The following is a 21,585-nucleotide window of genomic DNA, read 5'->3' as shown; positions in this document are numbered from 1 at the left end:
GTTCCCACCTATGAGTGAGAACATGTGGTGTTTGGTTTTCTGTTCTTGTGATAGTTTGCTAAGAATGATGGTTTCCAGCTGCATCCATGTCCCTACAAAGGACACAAACTCATCCTTTTTTATGGCTGCATAGTATTCCATGGTGTATATGTGCCACATTTTCTTAATCCAGTCTGTCACTGATGGACATTTGGGTTGATTCCAAGTCTTTGCTATTGTGAATAGTGCTGCAATAAACATACATGTGCATGTGTCTTTATAGCAGCATGATTTATAATCCTTTGGGTATATACCCAGTAATGGGATGGCTGGGTCATATGACCTGTTTTGTATGCTGATGATTCAAATCTAATCAACTTTCTCTTCTAAACACGGCTTCCTTCTCCTTAATATGAATGTTTTACCATCTCTGCACATTAGGAAATCAAAGGTGTTCATGTAAACATGTAAAAGTTATTTGGAGAAGTAATTGTAGAACAGCCCAAGCTCTATGGATTATCAAATTCCAATAAGCAGATATTTTATATTTATTTATTTTTATTTTTTTGCAAAGAGATACAAACCCTTCTAAAGCAAGGCGATATCTTAACAGGTAAGAACTTCGGTATGCTTCGATCACCTATTAACTGATCAGCGTTTGAATAAACTTGACTTCCCATGGGCAAAAAATGACATGAGGATGGACTGCCTATCCACACCCACAAAAGTTGTCTGACTGATTTAAAGTTCTGATGAAGTTCAAGGGCCTATTTAACTCTAGCTAAGTGTACCAAATCTTCTATGGGCACAAGAAGGAAGATGCAGAAGTACTTCGAAAATGGAAGTTATCATCTTTGCAAGCCACAAAACCAGGTTAGGCTTTAAGCCAGCCTGACTGGGGGCCACTGGGAAAAGTAACCATAAAGAACACAGAAAAACAAGAATCTTTGAACATCCCTTGAGCCATGACTGAGAGACTGGCTAAGACCAAGCTAATCCAACACAAGAGGAAAAGTGGCTCCTTTCCCAGGCTCTAGATAACATAGAAAAACAAAGTGGCTTCGGCCAGGTGCAGTGGCTCACACCTGTAATACCAGCACTTTGGGAGGCCGAGGCGGGTGGATCACAAGGTCAGGAGATCAAGACCATCCTGGCTAATATGGTGAAACCCCGTCTCTATTAAAAAAGATACAAAAAAAAATCAGCCAGGTGTGGCGGCAGGCACCTGTAGTCCCAGCTACTCAGGAGGCTGAGGCAGGAGAATGGCGTGAACCCGGGAGGCGGAGCTTGCAGTGAGCCGAGATCATGCCACAGAACTCCAGCCTGGGTGACAGAGCAAGACTCCATCTCAAAAAAAAAAACAAAAAACAAAAAAACAAAGTGGCTTATACACTTTTCAAAAACAACAACAACAACAACAACAACAACAACAACAAAATAACAACAACAAAAAAACACATCATAGGCCAAAAAGCCCACATAAAAATTCCAGGGGCCTTCAAATGCTATTTCTCCTATAAATCTCATTCACATGCCATCTCTGTTCTTCCTATAATTAGAACTTTGCCTGTATTTATTTGTCTTCTCCATTCAGGATAAAAATGACCCAGTGTGTATTCACAATGATTTCTTTAAAAATATCAATCCAGGAATTCACAGCCTGCTACTTTCCTTTTGAATTGGCAGTCTGGTTCCTTTGGGTTCACAACGATGATTTCTTTTCACAGCACAACCATCACTCTCCAGCCAGGAGCTAGAAGCATGGCAGGTGCTTTCTTGGCAGGCACCTTGCTTTGCCAACTCCACTATCCCCACACTGCCCTGAGCATTCCCTTCCTTCCCTAAACCATGCTTTGGAGGCTGGCTCAGGCTGAGCAGTCAGGGCTGGTAGACTCGCTCCTGCCAGATGAGCAAGCTGTTCACCCGACCAAGGGTCAAAGTTGTTTCTACCTAAACCTGCTTAAGTCTCTTGCTCATTATTGGTAGCACACATTTGGTTAAATTGCACAAAAATATGCAGGTGTGAAGAGAAAGAGTTGGTGGTGAGGAAGGATAAAGGTAATGATCTGAAGGTTTTAAAAAAAACCGTTGCCACATTTGGTGTGAAGGAGACAACTAAAGAAGGTAAGGGGTGAGTGGTGGGGGGTGTGGCTCTAGAACTTGAGACAGAACCCAGTGGGAATCATCGAGGATGCACCATGGATGCAGAGATAGATGGAACTCAAACCAGCAAACCCATATTTAGGGAAGTGGCCTTGGCCCTATGTCATAAGATTGTATTGATAAATTATGAACGAATATTCATTTTGATATTTTAAGCTAAAATTAGATATTAAGGCAGATGTTTTAGGACTTTAGGATTCCCTACTTGATTCAACTCTTTCAAAAAAACTAGTCCGTAAATTCAAAATCCTCCTAAGGCTTATCTGTCGGGGCAAAAAGAGAAAAAAAGTGTGTGTGTGTGTGTGTGTGTGTGTGTGTGTGTGTGTGTGTGTGTATGTGTGTGTGTGTACAGCTTTGCAAAATTAAGAGAAATCCATCTATTAATCAATAAAAATATTATACACATACAATACATGTTATATTTTATTAATAGATTAATCCTACAGTATTGCAAAACTATTATGTTCTTGCCTTGATCTGTCTCTGTGATTTAGGGGTTTTTGTTTATTGCCTTTTTCTGTTTATTTTTAATCATCAGTGGAATTAGAGAAGAGCTATCATTAGCATTTATATAACATTCACTACAAGAGAAAAGGACAGATTTTATATTATACAGTGACAAGGGCCCAGTCTCTGCAATATAACAAGTAAACTGGAACAATGGGGAATTTTTGATGATATTTTAAAACTTTGGATTAAAAGGCCAGCCTTTACACATTTTGTTTTATGTAAATATCATAGACTATATGGTTATTTTTTCCTTTTTCCTACTTGAAGCAAGTCCAGAATGACGAGCAGGATTTAGCTGGCAGTGAATAATAGAAAGGAGGCTGGTATTGTAGATGATGGCAAAGGCCTATCAGCCTCTAGGCAAATCCAGTAACAGCTCTGCCAGCGCTCCTCTCTCTCCTTTATGCAATCAACATTCAGTTTCTCTGCAGCCAATAGGCAGGCAAAAGTGGGCAATATTTCTGAGAAATGTATTAATCATTTTCCTGGTCTTGACTTGTGGTTTTTCTTAATGCATTATTACAACATTAAAAGAAAAGTCATCTTCTATGACAGAAGCATTTTCAATTCTTGTTCCCTTTCAGTATTTGATCACAAGCATATAGATATATTTTACATGGTTTTATCCTAGTGTATGCAGTTTTGTGTTCTGATTTGTTCAATTTGCAAAAAAACTATTTTTGTATTTCCATTGATTCATTTACTTATTCAGCAAGCATTTATTAAAGTGCATATTAGGTTTCAGGCACTATTCCAGGTACCATAAATATAAAAATAGACAAAAATCAGGTCCCTGCCATTGAAAAGCTCTCAGCTTAGTAGAATATAACAGATAATTACAATGCAAAGTATCATAACAAATACATATTTAAAAACCTGTGTTTACCATCTTAATGGCTTCACAATGTTCTACCTGGAAAATATACCTTAATTTTCCTTCTTGATTATTTTTCATTATCACAAATACTGCTGTAATTAACACGTTTCACATGTTTCTTCTATCATCAATCAGTTTCTGTGGATAAATTCTCAGGAACGAGATCACTGAGTCAAAAAGTGTTATTCAGATATCTATAGCTCTTGACATACCTTGCCAAATAGCTTCATATAAGGATAACACAGACATACAAATTCACCAGTTCTTCTACGCCTTGCCAACAGCCTTACCACTAAATATTTTCTTCGGATTTTCATAAGTAAAAACCCATTATTGTCTTAATTTGTATTTATTTAATTAACAGCCAAGCAGAACATTTTCTTGTGGTTAAGATATTTTTCTCCGTCTGGGTTCTGTGTTTATGGCAAATTTATCTATAATTTATCATTGTTATAAGAGCTTCCTAATATTTTCACATACTACATATATAATAACTTTTGTCATAATTTGTTGCAAATGTTTTCCTATTTATTGTCTTTCTTTAGTTGGACTACCTTCAATTCATACCAAAATCTTAACCATTTTTCTTATTAGTCACATCTGTTTATTTTTTCTTCTGGAATTTCTTTCCATGGAGAAAGAAATTTGTCATTCTACCACTGAAATAAATGTTCTCTGTTGTCCATTCATTTTTTTCACTCATTTAACTTTCAATAAATGTCTCCTATGTGCCCTGCTTGCCACCAGGGGTAAAAAAGGATGAATGACATGTTAATTATCCAAAATTTGGAAGTAGGTAAAAGGGGTTCCTGCATGCCCTCCCAGTGCCACACTGGGGACCCCATTAATTGCTTCTGGAGGGACATGTATCTCTGCTTGGCACACTATTTACTATTTATGAGGCTAGTTTACAACTCTGTTACTGTGGATGTTAACTGGTGAAAACTGAGAGCACTGCAAATGATTCCTGCCAGGTAGTAACAAAAATAAATTTTGACGAGCAGAAATGCAAAGGATTTGTACCCTAAAAAAGATAACCTCAAAGGTCACAGTTTTATTGCACTGTAGGGCACTATGTAGTTATGCATGTAACTTAGCAATCTTAAATATTTTTTTTCAGTCATTATCTTTGTTCTTTCACAATTCTCTTCAGGCCAGCCCTACCATCTTACAGATCCCTTCATTAATGAGTTAAATAAAACTCTGACACAGGCTCACATTAGGTTATGTACGAGTTAGGAAATCTGGCTTCTAGCATCACCCCTGCCACTTCCACCCCCATGACAGTTCCCTTAAGGTCCTCCTCAACTTCTAGCTTCCTTTTCTATGAATTGTGGGTTTCTGTAAGGTCAGAGGGCATCAGCAAACAATAAGCAATTAGAAAACTGTGTTTCTACATATAGATACAACTGTTGAATCAGAATGAATGATAAGGTTCTAAGCCTAAAACCCAGGATCCCTTGGGCCTAAGGGAATCTGGAGGGACATTTCACTAGCAAGAACAAGAGAATGTGGTACAGCAGGAAGAGTGAGGGTCTCCAATCACAGGGACCAGGCTTGGCCGTCAACCCTGCCTCTTCTAGGGTCTCTTGATCCTCCTTCCTCATCACACACAATAAACTGTGTGGGCTGAGGAAATGGGCTAACGCTTAAAGAACTTTGTCACATCTGCTACATACTACAGTCTTCTAAGAAATTTCACTCCTTTTTTTTGGCCTCTAAATCCACAATGTCCCCCACAATAAATACTAAATCCATGCTCTAAAGATGGATCTGGGTCACTCTGGATACCCAGAGTCTATGATCAATTCAAGTAGAAGAGAAAACTTGGTGGCACCGGGTTGGAAATTCAGAGGTATTTAGTAAGCTGTGTCAGAGACAATGCTTTCCAATGGCCCCAGGTTTGAACTCAGCTGGCTTGGGGGCATTCCTCTGGGGAAAGCCATTTTCTCAGACAGGAGACTCAACTAGAGGATCCCTAATTTCAAGACCAAACAGCCTGTGAGTCTGCAGCAAGGCGTTTTCATGGGTGGGTAAGCAGTGACTATGACAGCCCATTCGAGGCCACTGCACTGCCCGGCCGGGTTGCTTACCTCTCCTACCACCTCTATGATGTCACCAACTTTCAGCTCAAGTTCATCATCATTCTGGGGCAGGTAGCTGAAAGCCACCTGGCACCGGCGCCTCCGTCGCTCGCCTGGATGGGAAAAGCAAAATATTTAGAGACAGCTCTTCTCCCCAAATTAGATTTTTAAAGAGAGGCTTCCTAGGCATGCAGGCAAATTAAGCTGACTTGTCTCAAATAGCTCTCTGGGACATGGCTAGAGGCACGGCAGCCCTGGTCTCTTAGAGAGAGGCAGTAGAAAGCAGAGCAATGCTTCTTGGTCTTTTAAAAGCTGCTGGGTCAGAAAGGCATGGATATGAGAAACCGATCCATTGGTGCAGAAGGCAAATACCCCACCCCTGAAGCACTGGAGCACAGTGTTGCCTTAAACGGTTTTCCATGGATGGGGCTTTATATTTGCTGCTATTGATTTTTAACGGAAGCTGATGTGATGTGGTAGAGAAAAAAGAATGGTCTGCTTCTAATGCTAGCAAGGCAGAGGGCATTTTTCTAAATGTGCAAAGGAAAGATAAAGTATCCTGGCCTTTTTCTTACTAATCATCACCCTTTCAACATACGGGAACTCAAGCCTGATAAGTGAAGGCTGATTAGATTTCAGCCTGCTCTTGGTACCATTTCAAATGCCCCACAGGATTCAACAAATCCACTTCTGTCCTATTCCCTCTGTCCCAGGGGATCCATTAACAGGATCCCTGGCTGCTTACACAGAACCAAGCCAGACAAATCAAGATAAGAGTCAGGGCCACACTTCACTCGACCAGAGGACACTCAAGGTTACAACATCTCACTCACCCAGCGTGGCCCATCTGGGAGACCCTGGCTTAGAGCTGGTTCAAGTACAGACACAACTTTCCACAGCACATCCACACCACAGATGTGCACTATGTGGAGAAAGAACATGTATAGGGGTAAGGGTGAGACAGACAGACAGACAGACAGACAGACAGACAGACAGTGGAGGCCCAAGCCAGGGAGGTGGATGGGAGATAGGAAGTGAGACCAACATTGCTCAGAAGTTTGTCGTTCATGGCTGACCGCCTCACACCATTCCTTCATGCCACTGCATGGCCTAGAAAACCAAAGGGATCAATGACTTCAAAGAAATACATTTAGAAATGCTTAAATTATTTTTGGGCACTGCCTACAGGGATTCTTTTTCTTTTCTAATCTTTTCTCTGAGAAAGGAAGTCCATGCAGAGGTGATCAGAGGGCACATTAAGGCCCCGATGCAGGATGACATCATACAAAGGGGAAGGTCTCTGTGCTACATCGGATGTGTGCCCTGATCAATATATTTCAAAAGCTGGCGGCCTAGTTCCCTCTGTTCCATTTTTCTCACCTGTACCTCACTAAGCAAGAACAGAGTTGAATAGAGAGAAGAGGGCAGAAGTTCAGAATCGGTATGTTGTCTAATCACATCTTTGGTGACTCCACAAATATTCTCCACCCTTTTGTGCAAAATTACAAGCCTCTGGGTCTTAAGAACAAACACAGCGCTTCCAGGCCAATTCCTAGGTGCTGATGGCACTGTCAACAGGCTAAGTAGTGCAACCCCAAAGAGGGCTTGGGTCTCCCTAGGACAGAGGGCCCACTCCAACTTGCTTTTCCAAGGAGGAAAGTCAGGAGGAATGGGTATTCCGATGCAAAGAACACCACCACTATTCCATGGCTTCCCACACAATGGAAGGCAAATCAAGTACTCTGTACCAAAAAAGATACGGATTTCTCATTCTAGCAAAGAAGGTCTAGATTACAAAGCAATCTTGGTACCCCATTCCTGACCCCTGCAACTCCCCTGGCCCCATAGACACTTCTTAAGATGAAGTTCTACTATCAATCTTTAAAGGGCTTTCATTTGCTAGATGTTATGTTAAAAGCAAACTCTGCAGACACAAATCTGAACATGAAACAAGTGAAATGACAAACGTCTGAAAACCAACACTCACAACCACAGAAGTCAAAGTCCTGACCAAAGTGACTTCAAATAACACCATCTGAAGATCTAGTGTTAGCTGAAGCCATAAAACTTACAGTTGTATGTAAGTTCATATCTTCAAAAAACCCTCTGTAAAAAGTAGCATCTGATCCAACACTGCACAAATGGCAAAGGAGAGTGATCTACTCTTAGAGAAAAGACTAACCCAATGGATGCAGGACCTGAAACAGAATAATCAGACCGCTCTTAAACCAAATCTCTGCATCGGACTTCCATAAAGGCCTGCCTGGTGTCAGAAGAATGATGTCTTCGCTAGTTTCTCTCTGCCAGGCTAGTCCATCCTTCTTAAGAGCCTCATGACTGTTACTCTTTTGGTGGCATAAAGTCCTATAAAGCTCACTGCCAACAGTAAGCCCTACAGAGGGCACAGGGGAGGGACCCAGAGATGGCTGATGGTAAAGATCACCTGACCTGACGCCAAGCACAGTCATTCACCCTCGCATTGGGATAGCTCACAATCACTTCCGATATCCATCATCCTCTCCTCCTGCCAACCACATGAGTTAAAAAATAAAAGCCAGAATGGGCAATCATTTTGCAAATGAGGAATCCAGGACTCAATGACTTACCCCAGGTCACCAAGCTAGTAAGTGGCAGCATTTCCTTAGCCTAAGTTCATAGTTCTCTCTCTAGTGCTGGATAAACTAATTCAATTCACATTTTGTGCCAAATTCTCTGCAATCTGTACTCAACTGCTTCCTACAACACTGTACCACTTCACTTAGGTCTCTGCCATGGATCTCTCATTACAGAGAGCCCCAAACTCCTGGAATGCTGCTTTTCGAGGCCTCAACTATAGCTTGTCACGGATTTGAATTTGTCAGTACCACCTGACCTACAACCCAGTTCAAGGGGGATGCTTGAAGTTGGGAGAAATTGTATTTCTGTTGCATTCATCCATCTTAAACTTAAGGAAGTCTGAGAAAGTCATTTGTCATTTTTTCCCTCTTCCTGGAATTTCACTGATGTTTACTAGTGAGTCTTGACCTTCCTTAAAGAGGTAAGGAGAGGACAATGCCACCTCATTTCAGTAGCTCACATAAACTAAAGGAAAAAAACTTACGACTTGCCTATGCCTGAGGTTTGGAATCCCTTAGTTTGAGCCACCACCTTCATGTCCAAATGAACTAGGCGTGGAATTTTTACAGTAGTTCCCCCTTATCAACAGTTCCACGTTCTGCAATTTAGTTACCTGTGGTCACCTGAGGTCCAAAAATATTAAGTGGAATATTCCAGAAATAAACAATTCATAACTTTTCAATTGCATGTCATTCTGAGTAGTGTGATGAAACCTCATGCCATCCTGCTGCATCCTGTCTGTGAATGTGAGTCATCCATTTGTCCAGTGTCTCCACGCTGTAGATGTTCCCTGCCCCTGAGTCACTGATACTGTTTGCTCCTTACATCCAACCACAGACAGCATTGTGACTCCACGATCCAGGATCACTTAAAGCAGATGATCCTCATTCTGACAGATCATCAGAAGGTCAATAGTAGCCGAACACTACGTCACAATACCTACATCATTCACCTCGCTTGATTACATCATGTAGGCATTTTATCATCTCACACCATCATAAGAAGGCTAAGTACAGTACAATAAGATATTTTGAGAGAAAGAGAACACATTCCCATAACTTTTATTATAGTATATTGTTAGTGTTGTACATTATTATTAGTGTTTTTTTATTGGTGTTAATCTCTTCCTGCGCTTAATTTATAAATTAATCTTTCTCATAGATATGTATGTATAGGTAAATACAAAGTATATATAGGGCTTGGCACTATCCACAGTTTCAGGCATCCACTAGGGGTCTTGAAATGTAGCCCCCACGGATAAGGGGGGAACAACTGCATTAAGTGAAATAAGGGTTAGTTGATCACAAGCACTGTGATATCACAATAGCCGATCTAATGATAACTGAGACAGCACACCCTCAACTCTCTCACTAGACCCCATGGTCACCTTTCATTTGTGACCACTTACTGTTTAATAAAATAGTAACATTTATTGAGCACCTGCTATGTGCCATAGACTGCTAAGCACTTTACATATGCTACCCCATTTAATCCTCACACTGAACCTCCGGGATAGATTGCTAACCCCCTTTTTACAGACAAGAAGACCTTGGAGGCACATAGAGATCACATATTTTACCAGAGGATTTCAAACCAGGCAATGCAGCTCCAGAAGCACTATCTCCCTCCCACATCTGACTGTTCTTAAGCATTCTCAGTCCTGGGTGTTGAGATCACAGAAGGAACTAGCTACACTAGCATGGTATTTGTTTGAAAGGTGGAACCAGGAAGCGAAAAACCACAAATCAGGAGCTTTTGCTTATAGCTGCTGGGCACTTGGTCCCTACAGGCCCCAGATTTAATAAAATAAAGCTGGTTAGATGGGGAGGCAATGCAACTGCCTTCTCAGAAAAGGAAATAGCAGAAACTGACTATGGTGTCATGACCCAGTCCCCAAAACAGCACATACATCTATATTTTAGAGGCTACATCCTAGGATCTTACAGCATGTGAAATTTACTAGGCCCATTCATTCAGTGTCTGTGAAAATATACTAATAACAAATAATGTATTGGATGAAAAAAGTCTTTGGGTCAACTGAAAACTTCAACACTTATAGAGCTTCCCACCCTCCACCCCCACCCCCCCACCCCCACCCCCCCACCTCCCCACCTCTTTTTTTTACATCCCCAATTCCCCATGATGGAACAAGAGTAAAGCTACAAGGATTTAAATCATCTGATATTTTCAAATAATCCATCAAATTAATCAACTAGATCCTTACCACATACCTGGGGAACGTGGCAGTATTCGGAAATCATATTGAAAGGGAGAAACCACTGATAAAAAGCAAAAGAGGAAAATCAAAAGAAACCCCTAATTCCCAGTTTCCAGGGTTACTTCTGGGATTTTCTACACATATGGCCTGGGGACCACCTGCACCAGACTGTTAAAATGCAGGGCAGAACTACTGAACTCATTCTTTGGGGTTGGGGCCAGGGACCTGCATTTAAAGCTATCTCTTGAATAATACCTATGAAAATCTAAATCTCAGCAACAAATCAGTACCACAAATAACAGATGATTAAAAAAAAAAAAAAAAAAAAAAAACACCTTGTGGGAACAGGTGGTCTCCCCTTGGAAGACTCTAATCTATGTCTCTTATTCTTTGCTGCATATTGAAATCGCCTAGGGAGTTTTCACTAACTACTGATGCCTTCCTAAATAGCAGCCCCAGAGGAACTAGGTCTCCATAGGAAAATGGCTTCTTCTAAGCCTAGAGCAAAGAAAATACAAAGTGAGACTAAAATATCTGGTTGTGCTAAAATTCATGAAGTACTCAAACATCTAAGGGATAATTTCAAAAGGACACAGGAGTCAGCTAGACAGGGCTTCCACTGGCCAAAGTTGGGACAATACAGTAGGTACTGAGGGAATTTGTTATAATTTATTCATTAAAAAAATTCATGAGTCCATATTGATATGTTCAATGGGTAGCTAGATAGCTAGCTAAAGAAGATCAGGTAGATAGTTATGGGGTGAGAAGTGAAAGCTCCTTTTTTCTCTTTTTTTAACAAAAGAACGTTGACAAATAGAGAAATGATAGAAATAGACAAAGTCATTTTATAACCATCATAGTAATAATTGATTCTGGGAAGAATCAATGGTTGCTAAAACCACTGGGCGAAAGCTTGTTGGGGGTTAAGATATTTACAAAATCTCAAAGTATCTCCCCACAGATTATTATCTCCCCACAGTTACAAAAGGAAAATGGTCCCCTTAGAATGAAGAGAGCTGGCAGATATAGCCTTACCCAAGTGATCCAAGTTAACATTGCTAATCACAGGACAAATTGACATCATGTGCCTCCTAATAGGCTGCACTGAGAAGGACCTATAGAACATCATCACCTATAGAATACTTCTATAACATCACCTATAGAATACTTCTGCCACAACATTTACCCAAATCCAACCACGAGGAAACAATCATGCAAATTTAAAATGAGGAGCAGTTTACAAAAACTGATCTGGCCAGGTGTGGTCACTCATGCCTGTAATCCCAGCACTTCGGGAGGCTGAGGTGGGAGGATCACCTGAGGCCAGGAGTTTGAGACCAGCTGGCCAACATAGTGAAACCCGATCTCTACTAAAAATACAAAAATTAGCCGGGCATGGTGGCCCACTCCTGTAGTCTCAGCTACTCAGGAGGCTGAGGCAGGAGAATCGCTTGAACCTGGGAGACTGCAGTGAGCCATGATATTGGCTCACTGCAGTCTCGACCTCCCAAGCTCAAGCAATCCTCCCACCTCAGCCTCCTGGGTAACTGGGACTACCGATGCAAGCTACCACACTGGCTAATTTTTGTATTTTTTGTAAAGATGGGGTCTCGCTATGTTGCCTAGGCTGGTCTCAAACTCCTGGGCTCAAATGATCCTCCTGCCTCAGCCTCCCAAAGTACTGGGATTATAAGAGTGAGCCATCACACCTAGCCAAAAAAAAAAAAAAAAAATTCTTATTGATACATAATATTTGTACATTTTTATAGGGTACGTGTGATATTTTATTCCATGCATAGAATGTGTAGTGATCAAGTCAGGGTATTTGAGTGTCCATCACCTTGAGCACTTATCATTTCTATGTATTGGGAACATTTCAAGTCCTCTTTTCTAGCTATTTTGAAATATACAAAACATTGTTGTCAACTATAGTCACCCTACTCTGCTATTGAATACTAGAACTTATTCTTTCAATCTAACTGTATGTTTGTATCCAGTAACCAACCTCTCTACTCTCTACCTCCATGAGATCAACTTTTTTAGCTCTTCATGGTTACCTCAGCACTATTCACAGTAGCAAAGATATGCAATCAACGTAAGTGTCCATCAACAGAAAAGTGGATAAGCAAACTGTGGTACATATACCCAATGGAATGCTACTCAGCCATAAAAAGAATGAGATCTGCAACAACATGGATGGAACTGGAGGTCATTATGTTAAGTGAAATAAGCCAGGCACCAAAAGACAAACATCGCATGTTCTCACTTTGTAAGATCTAAAACTCCAAACAATTGAACCCATGGACATAGAGAATAGAAGGATGGTTATCAGAGGCTGGGAAGCGTAGTGGGAGCGGGTCGGGGGTGAGATGGGGATGGTTAATGGGTATAAAAAACATAGTTAGAAAGAATGAATAAGACCTACTATTTGATAGCACAACAGGATGATACAGTCAGTAACAACTTAATCATGTATTTTCAAATTACTAAAAGACTGTAATTGGGTTGTTAGTAACACAAAGGATAAATGCTTGAGGGGATAAATACCCCATTCTCCATGATGTGATTATTACACACTGCATGCCCGTATCAAAATATCTCATGTATCCTGTAAATATATACACCTATGTACCTACAAAAATTAAAAACAAAAGTTATTTTAAAAAGAAAATAAAATGTGGTATTATAGACTACTACTGAGCCGTAAAAAAGAACGAGATCCTGTCTTTTGCAGCAACATGGATGGAACTGAAGGTCATTATGTTAAGTGAAATAAGCCAGGCACAGAAATATTTTTTTCTTAAGTCAATATCATAAAAGATATTTAAAAGGCTAGAGAATTATTTTAGATTTAAAAAGAGTAAAGACATATGACAACTAAATATAATGTATGATCTCTAATTGAATTATGCATTTTTAAAAGGCTATAAAAACATTGAGAAAACTGGGGAAATTTGAATATGAACTAATTCTAGATAATAGCATGTTAATGTTACATTTCCAGAGTATGTCAATTCTATTGCAGTTACCTAGAAGAATGTCCTCATACTTAGGAGATACATTCTGAAGTATTTAGGGATGAAGTGTCCTGATGCTTATAATTTATTTTCAAACCATTTAAGGAAAAAAATCAGGCCAGGCTCAGTGAGTCACAACTGTAATCCCAGCACTTTGGGAGGCCAAGACAGGAAGATCAGTTGAGCCCAGGAGTTCAAGACCAGCTTGGGCAACATGGCAAAACCTCGTATCTACAAAAAAATGAAAAATTAGCTTGGCATGGTGGCATGTGCTTATGGTCCCAGCTACTCCAGAGGCTGAGGTGGGAGAATTGTCTGGGCCTGGGGAGGTCAAGGCTGCAGTGAGCTGTGATCACACCACTGCAGCCTGGGAGACAGAGTGAGACCTTGTCTCAAAAAAAAAAAAAAAAAAAAACACTAAAAATCCAAATGATTAAAAGAAGAAATCAAAAAGAGTATGTGTGGAGACTGGATAAAGGATAGAGATAGAAAGCAAATGTGACAAAATGCTAATAATTGGTAAATCTAGGTGGGTGTTCATTATACTATTGTTTCAAGTTTTCTGTGCATTAAAATTTTTTCTGATTAAAAATTCTAAGGGGAAAAGGGAACCAGTGTCTGGGCCCCACTTCTAGAGATTCAAATGTCATTATTGATCTGGGGTGCAGCCTGGGCATCTGGATTTTAAAAGATCCCCATGTGCTTCTAATGTGCAGCCAAGGTCCAGAGACATCTAGACAGATCTGTTGCCCAAAGAAGAGCATCAGGCCAAAAACAAATGGGACTTTTCCAGGACCAGGTTATTTTAGGTCCTACATTCAGTGTCTTTTCCCACAAGGGAGAGAACCCAGACTTCTAAATATCTGACAATAGTATTTAATACATAGCACAGGTGAATGCTGCTGTGCTGTGATGTTTATTTCACAGACCTTTGGAACAGTTGCACTAAGTAGTTTCTAGCTCTGGAAATGTGTTCCTGGGTTGGGGCAGGGGAGTGGAGAAGATGGAGGTCTCTGCTATGATTCACTAACAAACACTACTGGGTGCCAGGGGCTCAGGGGGTGGCAGGGGTCAGCAACTCCTCAGTTACTGAGCGGCATGCCAGCTTCTTTAAAAGGCTGTTCTTGAGTTGGAAACTTCGATTTATGCAAGAAGCCATGTTTCCTATCTCAGGATGGAGAAAACAATACAAACTTAACTAAATGTATAGATTCACACATTTTTACTTGGGATGTCCAGTAGATTCCGGGTACAAGAGAAGAGAAGGTGGATTTACTGATCTTGCAGAACCCCTGCATCATACTCTTTACTGGAAACATTTCCATTCGTCATCCTGTTTCAACATAATGCAACTTACAGGAAGAGGAGGACACTTCAGAAGCCAATGGCACTCCAAATAAAAGGACCTTGTGGGCTGTACCTGGACTGTTGCAGTAGAAATGTATAATATTTAACTAACCAGCATTGTGTGGTCCCTGGAGATGAGCCTGCTTGATTCTCATAGGGACGTGTATAATCAACATCTCTGCACAGCAGAACACAGGAAATCCATTTGCCTGCTACTTCAAAGGCAGAGGGCATCTGACAAGTGGGTATAGCTATGCCAGTGCTCATTCTCTCCCAAGTCTTGGCAGGATATAAGAGAAAATGTAGAACTAGTAGGGAACCATTTATTAGAGCCTTTGAGCCATGGAGGGTAGGGAGGGAGGCAGATAACATCAAAAGTCACAGAAGAAAAATCACCTTAATCTTGGAAATGAAAGAAATGAACACTGAGTGACTGCTACATGCCAGGAACCATGCTTGGCACATAACACGCCTTCCCTCATGTCCTCAGGCCAACTCTAGGAGGTTCAGCATGCTGGACCCATCTTTATGATGAGCACAGCAAGCCTGGATAACTTGTCCAGAGTACACGGGTTAAATAAGTTGTGGTCTTCAGCTCTCTTCTTCCACCAACCCAAGATGATACCAGGAAGGCAGATTAGGAGTGAGCTTCTAGTGGACTCTGGATGCCAAGCAAAGGATGAGGACTTTATTTTGTGGGCAATGAGAAACCAGAGGAGGTTTCTGGACGGAGAAGCATAGAACAAGATGTGATGAGGACAGTGATCCAGGGAGAAGGGCTCAGTGTTAGAAACATGCAGAATGGCAATGGGGAGGGGTCCCAGAAGCAGGAGATGGCCCAGCAGAAGAATGAAAGACACAGCTGGAAAAACACAGTGGAAAGAATTACACACCTAGAGAAGGAGAGGCTAACAAGCAGACGTGGACACAGACATACTCTGAACAATTGTCAGTTGACATGTCTGTTGCCTCCTTTGAGGGCCAATGACCTTCTCTTACTTGTCCTTGATACCTGCACTTAGCTCAGTTTCTGTTTGAGTAGACACTCAATCCATTCTTGACAAATGAATGAACTAATGAATTCCACATCCTGAAAGATGGAGGGAGAGTTAAAGCTTCAACATGGTATTAAACAGGGCAGCAAGACCCAGTCTCTACACAAAATTAAAAAATTAGCCAGGCATGGTGGCACACACCTGCAGTGCCAGTTACTTGGAATGTTGAGGCAGGAGGATTGCTTGAGCCCAGGAAGTCAAGGCTGCAGTGAGCCATGATTGTGCCACTGCACTCCAGCCTGGACAACAGAGACCATGCCTCAAAACAAAACAAAACAAAACTCTATATATATATATAAAAATAAATATATAAAATAAGCCGAACAAACAAAAGTCAATGCCATCTGGAATTGTTGATGCTATAGAGATGGAAATATGGTAGACCCTACAGTCTTGTTGGTGTGTCAAAGTTGGTCAATTAATTGACCAACTCATTCTCCATCAACCTTGTAGTCTGAAGCATCTGTAATACTAAACAATGCTATTCTATTCCTCTAGCTGCTTTCCTCTTACAAACTTATGCCCCCCTGTGAATTAACCTTACTAAACGGTAGAGCAGGGCTATATATGAACAAGAAATGATGTATATTTGATTTTATGTTCTGTCCTCTTAAAAGACAGAAAACATTTGTTTTAAGTAGGCAAAGATATATGTATAAGAAGGTTCAGGACAGCACTGTTTCTAATAGCAAATGCATATATGCACAGAGATCTACATGTGAAACGTGGATGTCTAGTGGGAGGGGAAGGTATATCCAGGCAGCCATTAAATATAACAAGTAGCTCGATGTGTACCAGTATGAAAAGGTGTCCATAGTACACTAAAACACTAAATCATGTAATATGTATACTATGATCCCAATTTTATAAACACACACACACACACACACACACACACACACACTCATAACTCTAAGCAGCATGTAGTATTTTAGATACTTCTGATAACTCGGAACCTAGCACAGAGTATACATTCAACAAATGTTCATAAATAAATAAATGAATCCATTCAACATTCAACTAATATATGAAGGTCTAATACAATTAAATGAATGAGGGCAACAAAGTAAGAGACTGTCTCAAAAAAAGATACAAATGAATGAGAGAAAGGGGGTATATGTACACGGACACACTTGCGTAAGCACAGAAAATGGTATGGAAAGCTATGCCCTAAGGTAGCAGTGGCAGGGGAGGCAGGTTGGGGGAAGGGTAGAAACTCATTTAAATGCTTCTACAATATCAATTTGTTTTCACAAAGAGCGCGTAATATACTGTAATCACTTTTTTAAAACATCACAGTCACCTATTAAAATAATTACCTTGTATTATGAAACTTATCCTTCCAATCACACTTTAATTACATTAATAGTAAAGTGAGTTGGTGTTTTGAAAGAAATAAATATCAATTCAATCAGCAAGAAAGGTGCTTTTCATGGGGCTGAATGACAAGGGGCCTCGGACCTCCCAATGACAACTGGTTGTGGCTGGTCTATGAACACAGCAGGAGGTGTGAGCTCAGAGACAGGGCTCCACATCTGTAGCCCACATTAGTCATTATTCTGATCAGATACTGTTACAGAACCGTGAGGAAGCCCATACTATTCCATCAGTGACCAAATCAAGGTCATCTTCCCTGGCCAGACACCACCAGCCTACACAGCCCAGACAGCCAACTCTCTCTAGGTGGAGGGGCCCTGTGGTGTCCATCTTCTGAGCTCGCCCTCACTCATGGGAACACACACATACACACACATACATGATCATTCATTCAGCCATGGGGGCCCCTTCTCTGGGTTCCCCTAACAACCATTGCCTTTCTCTAGCACTGTCCTCCTTCCATTGTATTTTTGTTATCTGTGAGTGCCAATTGCTGTCTGTCTCCATCTTTTCAACCCTGACACCTCTCAGCTCTTTCATGCACATCTGTGTCAACTAATTCAACTCACTCACCAACACCCACATCTGCCTTATGATGGTTAGGATGATACCACTGTGCCTCTAGATCCCTATGTAGACCCAGGTGCCATATATCTAGAAAATTCCTGACTCAGGCCCTCCTCAGCCCTAGGAACTTCAGAGTCTAATGCCTGATTTAAAGAAGCCACTGAAAACCATCTTAAATTTGGTCAATTAACATATGACCCCCAAAATCAAGTTTCTACTTCCAATGTAATAGTCAAAGGGGCCATCCATTGAATAAACTGAGTTTCCGCAAAGAGGAGCTGCATGTGGATGTTTTAACATTAACACTGTCATCTGATATTTCTTTAGAAGACACATCTGTAATTTTGGTGCCACAAGCATAAAGAACTCAATATCCTCTACCTCAATCATATCTTATAAAAATGGTATGTGAATCAGCCATCTGAAAGGATGCAGGGGCTCTGATTTCACTGCTCATGGATATGTGGTCTTCATTTAACGCATTAAAGCACATAAAGAGAACCCTGGGGCTAGGCGCAGTGGCTCACACCTGTAATCCTAGCACTTTGGGAGGCTGAGGCAGGAGGATCACTTGAGCCCAGGAGTTCGAGACCAGCTTGGGCAACACAGTGAGACCCCGCCTCTAAATAATAGCAATAATAATAATAATAACAACAACAATAAAGAGAACTCTGAGCTAACAATACAGAAGAGACAAAGGGCCCAACTCACCCAGCATTGCAACCCCTGCGCGGCTCTCTGCCTCGGTTCTCTCACATACAAAATTGGGATGATGGAGACAGACCTACTTTCCAAGGGGCTTACTTCAACCTGACTCTCTCCCTTTTTTCCATTTGGCTTTACATTCAGGAATCTGTTAAAAGGCAGCTTCGTTAATTTTCTTTTCACCAGCCTTCCCTTCCCATCAGAGTGAGATAAAGGAAACACGTCAAAACACAAAATCAGTGACGTCTCTAAACATCCCTCTGCTTTTCATCTTTCTTCAGGCTGGTCCCAGGCATTGGTTTTGTCCTTTCAGCACAACCCTCAACCCAAATAACCCAACCTCAGCAGGCCATACCAGGGACACTTCCCTAATGTGTCCCTGGCTTGACTTTCCCCAACTCTGGCAGCTAGCTCTCCAGAGGGGAGGGAGTCTGGATTTTCAGAGGAGAAAATCCAATACATAAAGCACACTGCTTTTCCCTGCAAGGCTAATTTTGGCAAAATGCCCAAAAGAACTCAACATATTTATAGGGTTTTGTTTGATCTACTTTTAAATGCTCCATGCAGAGTCATTCAAGTGAAATGAGAATACAGAATTTCAAAGGAAAAATTGAAGGAAGATTCTAAATATAAGTTATTTATTGAGCATAAACAAGATTTCTCCTTTCTATCCGACACACTCCCTCTAACATATCTATTTTTAAAGGCATTCTCAAACTTTGCTGCTGACAAATGAATATATCAGACACTTTGCTGCTGACAAATGAATATATCAGACACCTAACTTTTACAGTTAAAGGTGGAGTGGGCAGGGAGGGGGAAAAGATGAGGGAATGAGGGGTAGGAGAGAAGAAAAAAAGACACAAACGTTTGAAGAACTGTAACAAAGGTCTAGAAAATCCTAAAGACCCTCATCTGGGAGACTTCTGTTTTGCCTAATCTTAGAGAATTACTGGGAGGTGGTGGGGAGGGCGGTGGGAGATACACACCATAAACAAATCTAGGGTTTCTCAGTTTTTAGAATCAGTACCAAAAATGACCACTGTACTAGGAGATTTAGAAAGTGTCAAAGAATTCCACATATACCCTCTCTTTTGGGGGTAGGGAGAAATCTTCATTGCAGGTAGTCATAATATTTTTAAATTTTGACTCATTTTTAACATAGTTTCCCTTCTCATCCCCATCAAAAAAAAGAGGGAGGAAGCCTAGGTATTTATGAATTTTCTTGATGCAAATGGGAGTTTATATCCCTGTAATTCATTCTTCATAATCTAAAAGGCTAAACCCCTTAAGCAGAGGTCCTTAACTGGGGTGTGTAGATAGAATTCAAGGGGTCTAAATTTAGATGGAAAGAAAAATACATCTTTTACTATCTTCTGAAATTTGGCCTTTATTCCCACCGTGAATCTAAGCAACAAACCACATTGGTACTAGCAGCATCTATGAAATTTATTTATATCCCACTACATGAATAGATATTTTCATTTCACAGTTGCAGTTATCTTGAACTATCTTTTTTTTTTTTTTTTTTTTTTTTTGAGACGGAGTCTCACTCTGTCGCCCAGGCTGGAGTGCAGTGACGCGATCTCAGCTCACTGCAAGCTCCGCCTCCAGGGTTCACGCCGTTCTCCTGCCTCAGCCTCTCGAGTAGCTGGGACTACAGGCGCCCGCCACCTTGCCCGGCTAGTTTTTCTGTATTTTTTAGTAGAGACGGGGTTTCACCGTGTTAGCCAGGATGGTCTCGATCTCCTGACCTCGTGATCCGCCCGTCTCGGCCTCCCAAAGTGCTGGGATTACAGGCTTGAGCCACCACACCCGGCCTTGAACTATCATTTACACTCACCCCTACTTCAAAATTATGATCACTTCCTGACCCACTGCTGGATGTTGCTATAATAAAGAATATGTCTTACTTGTATTTTTGCACCATTTTGACAACTATTTTAACATAATCGGTTTCCTTTGTAATTATTTGGTTCCCTTTTTATTCATTTATCAACATTATTCTGAAAAGGGGTCCACAGGCTTCACCAGACTAGCAAACAGGTTCCATGGAAATTTTTTAAATAAAAAGAACCCCAAATCCCTGCTTTCAAGATTGTAGTTTCCAGGCTGGGTGCAGGGGCTCACACCTATAATTCCAGAACTATGGGAGATCAAGGTGGAAGGATCCCTTGAGGGCAGAATTTCAAGGCCTGAGCAACATGGCGAGAACCTGTCTCTAGAAAAAATAAAAATAAAAAAATTAACAGAGCGTGGTGATGTGTGCCTGTAGTCCCAGCTACCCGGGAAGCTGAGATGGGAGGACCACTTGAGCCCATGAGTTCTAGGCTGCAGTGAGCCATGACTGCACCACTGCACTCCAGCCTGGGCAACAGCACAAGAACCTGTCTTTAAAAAAATTAGTTTCCAAGGAAACTCAAAGGTACAAAGGTAAACTATTTATATTTAACAAAGCAGTAAACATAACATTTGGACTCTGTTCATTGGAATGCTTCATAAGCTTTGGAGTAACACATTATAACAAAAGAGCCACTTTGGGCAACTTCGCAAGTCCTGAACCACAAATGGCCACGTGGCACAGTGCTCATGAAGCTGCTTGCCAAGTGCCCTCTTATTACTTGGGTCAGTGGCTGGCGAGAGCTCCACTCTGTCATCTGGTGCCCTGGCTTGGCTGAGCTCAATGCCCATGATTTCTTCCAGGGAGGCCAGCACAGCTAATTTGCAGGCTGACACCTGCCATAGCCTCATCACCCTCCCCCAACTCAGCCCTACTTTTCTCTCCCTTGTCTGACTATTTAAATTCTGGAAAGCACTACAAGTTTCCCCCCTATCCTTCAAGTATAAAGAGGTCACTAGGGCTTCCATGTACCCACACGGCTTCATACACACCCCTTGCTCCCAGCCCTACTCAGCTGCACTGGTGTGTGTGCGTGTGTCCCCAGTGCCTGCTGGGCTGCAAGCACAGAAATATTCCATAGAAGGAGAGAGGTTGATACTAATGTTTATAATTGCACAGGATCTGCCTGGAGGGGTTGCCTGACTTCCACTGAGGTCCATTTCTGTGGTA

The 21,585-nt window shown here is 41.3% G+C and overlaps 1 protein-coding gene across 13 annotated transcripts in view; it reads right to left on the bottom strand.

Moving 5' to 3' along the window:
• Nucleotides 1-21,585, bottom strand: part of LOC105478200 (SH3 domain containing kinase binding protein 1) — a 362,161-nt gene that overhangs the window by 176,112 nt on the left and 164,464 nt on the right. For all 13 annotated transcript variants that reach the window (XM_071088621.1, XM_011735293.2, XM_024791660.2 and 10 more), the window contains one exon: nucleotides 5,623-5,726. In XM_071088621.1, coding sequence (XP_070944722.1) covers nucleotides 5,623-5,726 — 104 coding nt within the window. The remainder of the gene's footprint in view (nucleotides 1-5,622; nucleotides 5,727-21,585) is intronic.

This window comes from Macaca nemestrina, chromosome X, assembly GCF_043159975.1.
Source record: "Macaca nemestrina isolate mMacNem1 chromosome X, mMacNem.hap1, whole genome shotgun sequence".
Classification (NCBI taxonomy): Eukaryota; Metazoa; Chordata; class Mammalia; order Primates; family Cercopithecidae; genus Macaca; species Macaca nemestrina.
Note: the sequence above shows the minus strand (reverse complement) of the source record. Positions and strands in the feature narration are given on the sequence as shown.